This window comes from Morone saxatilis, unplaced genomic scaffold (assembly GCF_004916995.1).
Source record: "Morone saxatilis isolate NCDOM2014 unplaced genomic scaffold, NCSU_SB_2.0 Contig5, whole genome shotgun sequence".
NCBI lineage: Eukaryota > Metazoa > Chordata > Actinopteri > Moronidae > Morone > Morone saxatilis.
In genome coordinates, this window is record NW_023340095.1 from 5,796,676 (window position 1) to 5,803,654 (window position 6,979).

At 41.6% G+C, this 6,979-nt stretch overlaps 1 protein-coding gene across 1 annotated transcript in view; it reads right to left on the minus strand.

The window, feature by feature from the left end:
- Positions 1–6,979, minus strand: part of dnah7 (dynein, axonemal, heavy chain 7) — a 63,779-nt gene that overhangs the window by 6,739 nt on the left and 50,061 nt on the right. The window contains exons 54-61 of the mRNA XM_035676793.1: positions 6,728–6,922; positions 4,024–4,116; positions 3,671–3,847; positions 3,283–3,444; positions 2,994–3,194; positions 2,630–2,791; positions 1,758–1,943; positions 520–657 (exon numbers count right to left, since the gene is read on the minus strand). Of these exons, the coding sequence (XP_035532686.1) occupies positions 520–657; positions 1,758–1,943; positions 2,630–2,791; positions 2,994–3,194; positions 3,283–3,444; positions 3,671–3,847; positions 4,024–4,116; positions 6,728–6,922 (1,314 nt within the window). The remainder of the gene's footprint in view (positions 1–519; positions 658–1,757; positions 1,944–2,629; positions 2,792–2,993; positions 3,195–3,282; positions 3,445–3,670; positions 3,848–4,023; positions 4,117–6,727; positions 6,923–6,979) is intronic.

Sequence of the window (6,979 nt, forward strand, 5' to 3'; positions counted from 1 at the left end):
TGTGTGTGTGTGTGTATTTGCTAGGTTAGAGTGTGATGTACTCTATCTACACTGAAAATGTAACAGTTGATTAGTGACATCCAACTGAGCATCTGGGATGTTGGCCAAGAGGGGGCGCATTGGTTTGGGAAGCAACCCAGGGCTGCTGGCACTGAAAATCAGTGAAAATCACTTCTTTTTGTTTCACCTCTACTGATGCCAGGCCACACTTCTGTTTCATGTCTCAAATATATGTTATTATTATAAACCTCCAGGTCATTTTATGGCATAATAATGAATTGAGGATCACACTGGTGCCCCTATGTCTTCATTATTATAACAAATACATATATAAAAACATTATAAAGAGAATTTTCTGGAGTTTTGTAACTTTGTATTAAAGTATTTCTGAAATAGTATAAAAAAGAAACACTAGCAGTAAGCTTTATATTCAGAAAATGCAATAGTTTTGGGTCTGTGTGTGTTCCTGGCAGTTAATCAATATAATACTTGGTGTTTCACAAGTCCAGTTGGATTTACCTGTGTAAGCAAGATGCTGTCAAACAGTAGCTGTGTCTCAGCCTGATCCTTGGTGATATCCGCGTTGGCGTTCATGCCAAAAATCTCCGGCGAAGGATTGAGCGGCAACGCCTTGGTGTATTCTATGTAACCATTGTACTGCAACAGAGATGCAGATAAAACAGAGGAGGAGAAGAGTGAAGTAAGAGGACGATTTTCAACGCAACATCAGGAAACATCTCGAGAAATAACACTCATTGAAAAACAAGTCAGCTCCTTAGATTGCTGACATTTATTATAATGACTATGTAAATGTGACTTCATGAATAAAAGATGTGGTTAGAGGGGGGTGCAGCACTGGAGAACAAAATGCCAAATAAAATGGAGCGCGCCATAGATTGCACTTGTGTTAACAAATATATCAACCCTCACTGATGGTGGCTGCCTGCTGTGCCTTGTTACACACATTTTATCTCCTAATGACTTTTTAAAGGTAGCTCAACAACAGTGCTAAGCAACTGTGAGTCCTGTAATGTGCTTAGTTTAAAAACAAGCACATTAAAGCGAGCTTAACTTTAATTGAGTTTTTAAGTTAGTAATACTTCCGGCACCTTCTTGTAACTGATGGGTATATGGTCGAGGAACTGACGGCTACACCGCTGGAGTATATTTAAATAACGTGGCCACATAACATACCTAAGCTGCAGTGTTCCATATCTCAAAAAGGTCAAACCATCTTGAATACAACAAAAACACACAATGTCATTGATGCAAAGCACAGTTCTTGCATAATAGCCCCTAGTGCTGTGCATGTGGTCATCTCAATAACCTAGAACCTTGATCTGGATAAGGAAGTGGAGAGCCACTTTCTTGTTGTTAACAAAAGGTCGTATTTTCTGCCCAGGCAGCAAAACGTGTGTGAAGTTACTTTAGTGTATAAAGATAGTTGCCGTCAGTAAAAATACCTGCATTTGTTAGATGATGAGAGTAAAAAAGAGCTACTGAACAGTTAACAGCTCCCCCTCGTGGTGAATGTGACTGGATGAGTTACAGCTCAGTTCAGTGATGGGTGCTTTGCATCTAAAAACAAAGTTTGCTCAATACTGTCTTAATTTTTCTCTATTTGTGTAAATCTGGTATGCATTGTGTGCTTGCAGCTAAATCATAAATAAATAAATAAATGAATCTGCCCCTTCTTGATGCTAAGAGTGGTGTTTGCAATACTTTATAGACATTTTGTAGGATTTCCTGTTTCTTACATCACCCTCAGCTGGTGCATAGTAGAGCCCACTGGGATCAAACTTGTAGTCAGGGTCCTCAATGATCTTTGAGGTGTAGAATATAGAGAGGATCGTGCGCAGCGTCCGTCTGTCCCAGTCGTCTGTCACACGACCTCCATAGTTACACTCACCAGTCATGTAGCGGAGGGCATCAAACGGCACTTCCTGCAAGAAACGAGAAGTCAGTAATGCCTGTGCGTTAGGGCGGCACGTTGTGAGAGCAGAGTACTGAGTATGTGCTTTCAAAACAGGAGAACTAGCTGAAATTCACTTTGTGACTTAGACTTGGTATGGAAACTGTGAAAGGGTGGGCTTGTGGCCACTGTGGCATTTTCTGGAGGAGGATTTCACTTACAAATTCAGTGAGCGACACTTGGTTACAAAATGAAAATGTCACTCGTTCAAAAAAGATACCCTGAGTAGTTTATTCCTGCCACTTTTTCTCAGCTGCAGCGGAGGAACGGGGACTGGTGGAGGGTTGGAGAGCTATCTGTTTGTGGAAAAATGTCAAGAGGGTTTTTGAATATAGCTGATGAAAGCGGATACTTGAGTGAAGAGGAACCCACTTGTAAAAGCCAGAATTTCTATTATGGGCTCAGATGCTGAATATATATATATACGTAGGAGTGGATGGTGTATGTGCATCTGCATGTGAGAGTCAGAGTTTCATTCTGACCCAGATATATAGTCACTTCATGTGAGTATATGTAAAGTATGTATGACAGAACAAGGTTATGTTAGTATGCACTAGCCTGCATCCCACACTGGATGGGATTTAGTAATTAAAAGGGAAGAATCTGTGTTACTGATATTTTAAATTGAGTTACAGGAAAACATTATTTAAAAACTACCTGGTACTGTTCAAGGAACATGTGTAGCTGCTGTACAGAGATCCGGAGGTCGGTCTCATTGAACTCGTATGGGATGTTCCAGCCTAAAGGTCCAAACTTCTTCCTCTCCTGGGTCAGGGCGTGGAAGAAACACAGGCCGTATAGCAGTTTCTTGAACACAGCCTGAGAAGTAGATAAGCAAAACATGGAAGGCGTGCTCTTAGATAAATAACTCGATGAATAGTGTTGGTCGTTGAGTATTTCCACAGATAAAACAAACACGCTCTGAAATGCACAGTGGGGGTGAGAGGAGACACAAAGGAGCTCACAACACCCACTGATGTAGGTATGATAGATATATTTAGACATGTGCACACACACTGACCGGTTTGCTGCAGCTGCCAAAAAACTCCGGGTCAGAGATGGGGTCCATTAAGAAGGAGCGTGCAATGTTGGCGCGGAGGCCCTTTGGAGCCTCGTTGGTCATCTTCACCCCATTCTGAAGCACTGACACAGGGAAGGTGGGAGACGGGTAGCTGGTCAGCCATAACCTGAAGTCTGGGTGGGTAGTGTCTGGGTTCAGCTCCTGCTCACAGCCACAAAGACCAAGTTAGAAAAAAGTGTATTGGAAGACATGTATTATCATCGTATGAAGCTTGATTGTGTGTTCTGACCTCACAGACTCTCTCCAGCGTCGACATCCACGATGTGGCCAAATGGCAGTTTTGCAGAACCACCCAGGTGCCCTCTTTAAGGCCTGTCTGAATCATTTGCATAGCAATAGGACCCTGGCCTTGGCCCAGAGAGAGGGAGGTCAGCTTGTTACCCGTGAAGCCCTGAGGGATAAGACACACACACACACACACTTATGTAGCTGCTTTTTGACCAGGAAGGAGTTATACTGAATAATACTGAATAAATATATACTGAAAATACTTTTCAGTGGATCTAAGATGTGCGTGGAAACCTGGGAAATCTAGAGGATTCAATTTCTTGTTTCACTTTGAGTTTGTACACACAGCAGGCTTCAAAGCTGCTGAATTTCTCCAGGTGTCTCTGTACCTTTTCATCTCCGAACTTGAGCAATGCAGCCATGGGGTCTGAGCCAGGGGAGAGGATGAAGATGAGGGGGGCACAGCAGTGGCTATCAACGAAGGCCGTACTCAGGTTGAAGGGTGGGGCTTCGATGAAGGGACGACCCAAACTGTTGGACACATATTCCTGCACCATAGGAATAACCTGGGGAACACATACATGGAATGTGTTTACTGTGTGTGAATAAAGGTAGTCTTTATAACCTGAGGTATTGGGACATTTTGAAGAATTTTTAAGGTAAGAGAGGCATTTGAAGTGATTTAAAACTCACTATCTCAATAATATCCTACCATCTTTTCGAAAATAGCACATGAACTGACCTTGTCTGGCCTCAGACAACGAATCACCAGCATTTTCTGAAACTGGCTCAGCTTCTCCTGCCACTCATCAGGGAAGGGAGTCTGATGTGGGGTCTGTAGATATGCACAACACGAGCCATATTACATTCAGACTGTGCATTAGAGTTACTTCAGATGTCACAGTGGAGAGAAAATCATGTAGTCATTTTGTATAATTACATAAAAGCTAAATTCAAATGGCAACACTTAAGTGACTGGTGTACAATACAATCAAGTAAACCGGAGGAGTATCTGGAAAGATGACGAAATGACATCTTTTAATGCAGACATTTTTATTCCTCAGGAAAGGAGACATGCCCCTCATTCGGTTACCTTGAAGAAATACACAGCTGTCTTTTTGTCAACTTTTCTTGGAGAAGAGGGAATTTTCAGGGTGGGGTTGCATTGTATCGAGCTGTTGCAAGATTAAGCAATGTAATTAGGCAAAAAGAGGGGTAATCTGTAATGTGAGTAGGGAGGAGATAGATAAATATGTATGAACAAGCAACGACTGTGGAAAAGGAGAAAGCGGAAGGAGAAAGAGGAAGAGAGCCACTGGGTACTGGGTCAGAGCAATATGTTTGATTAATTTATGGAACAAGTGTAGCAGAGGAAGTGAGCAATGGTAGCCGGAACTTTTGGAATTATTTTCCCAAGGCTGTTTATCGAGAGACTTCTGGCTATGTGTGTTGGCAGGTGCTTTGAGACGGATACACCTATTTAGGATCTCCTGGGGATTCTCTGTGTGTACAGGGATGTGTTAGCGTGTGCGAGCCTGAGTGCCTGTGTGCTTGATTGAACAGCTGTTCTTGCATCAAGATTGAATAAATGTGAATTCTACAACTGGAACAAACTAGATTTAATTAGATAGAAGTGTTGTGGCTGATTCTGTTGATTATAAATCAAAGATGGTGTGTGTGCATGTGTGTGACAGCAAAGACACAAGCATGTGTGCCGCACACATATTTGTTTGTGTGCACCACACGTTGATTAAACAGCTGTTCTTGTGACTAGATTGCATAGATGTGACTAGCACGACAGGAACAAAAAAGATTTAATTAGATAAAACTTCAATTTTAAATTCTTTATCACTAGAAGATGGAAGGAGGGTGCATGTGAGCGTCATCTACACCTGACAGGCATATTACTTTCCTCCTACTTTCTTTTATTTCTGTCTATACAACATCTGAACTAATAAAACTCAGTTATTTAACATGAAATAAAGTAAGATAATGAAACGTATACCTTTGGGTAATCTGCATCACTGAATCAGCAAGACAAGACACAATAGACGCTAGCTGAATGTTAATTTAAATTGCATTTTATACAAAGTTTAATCATACCATAGTAAAGAAACAAATAAACTACTAAAACTTGTCAATAATAAAATATATATTTTCATATTTGAAGATGGAAGCAGCATAAGAAGCAAAAATGCTTAGAAAAATGAAGAAAACATACGGATGTGTGTCCAATCTGTATTGGTGATATATGTTATACATGCCTGAGTGTTGTGGGATCCCACTGAGCTGCCCTGCTGAGCTGCAGAGTAGGCGAAGCTGGCTGTGGTTCATGTGCCAAACCTACTCTGGTCTTGTTCCCTTTCTCATCCCACCGCACACCTTAATAACTGAGGTTTTTTCTGCATTGCACTCAAATAACTTCTTTAGCTCTCTCTCCTTTACTCCTTCTCTAATACACAGTCCATCACTGCCCTCTCTTTGATATCGAGGATAAATCTAGTTTCTTTTGTTGTCCTGGTTTTTATCAGGAAAGCAACAAACAACTTTTATTGGAATTTTAGCCTGAATGAGCTGTGGTTACCACTAAGTGAGGTGCATTGTTACTGCAAGTAGCTCAGCTCAACACAATAGATCCTCACACGATGTACTAAATTAGACCAATATTTTATTTTTGTAATGTTTTCTCCATATGTAATGTATTGGTCATCCGTGTTCTGATTTCGCACACTTTGAAAAGTCGGCTGCAAAAAGTGTTACATTTTGAATAATTTGAACATTGAGCCTAGTAAATCAAAGCTGTGCACAACTCCCAGGGTGGCACTGATGCAAGGTTTGCTCTCTCTTCACAGGCAAACAATTGCTCAAGCTGGTGCAAAGAAGTTCTGCCTGAGATTGTGTGTATAAGGCCTTAGTGTCCACATACAAATCCTAAATATCTTTACCAATTTGCTCTATAGACTTTGGTCCTGTAGCACCTGCAGAATCCAAATGTTCTGGTGGCAGCAGACTGCACCTCCTTGTTTTATTTTGTGGTCTAACATTTTGTTGATGCTTAATGTGACCCGGTTTAAACTCCTAAACTGACTAACCAGCTGAAAGTCAACACATTTACAGTTTCTACAACAGGACACCAGCCATGCCGAACATATTATTGGGCTTACTGACTAAATTTGCATTACTTGGAGATTTACAGAGTTTATTCTCCCTCTAGTTCTCTTGGGTATTTTGATTTAATGATGCTTTTCTGCGCCTGCTGATTTAAAAAATGTCAGCATTAACCCCAATTGTCTGCTCTCAGGTATAAAACCATACCGATCTTTTTAAAAAGAGGAAGGGCAGAAAACAACTAACTTTTCCCAGTTTCTCTTTACCAACACAGAAACGTATTTAAACCTAGAGACAGAGCCCCACCCGGACCAGGCGGGCAGCTGGACGACACTCACTGGGCTGTCGTAGACCTTCTTCCACTCATTCCTGAGGCGAGCCATGTCATGACGAAGGCCTTTGAAACGCTCCATCTCATCCAAGCGGCAAATCTCATCCCAAGACTTCTTGGGGAGCCAGGTGCAGGGATTCGAGTGGGGGTTGTCCAGACCCACGCCACCAGTCAGGAGGAAGCGCCAATCAGCCTCATCTACCTACGACATTAATTACTGTCATGCAGCTATTGAAGTGTTAACACAACAGAGGATCAA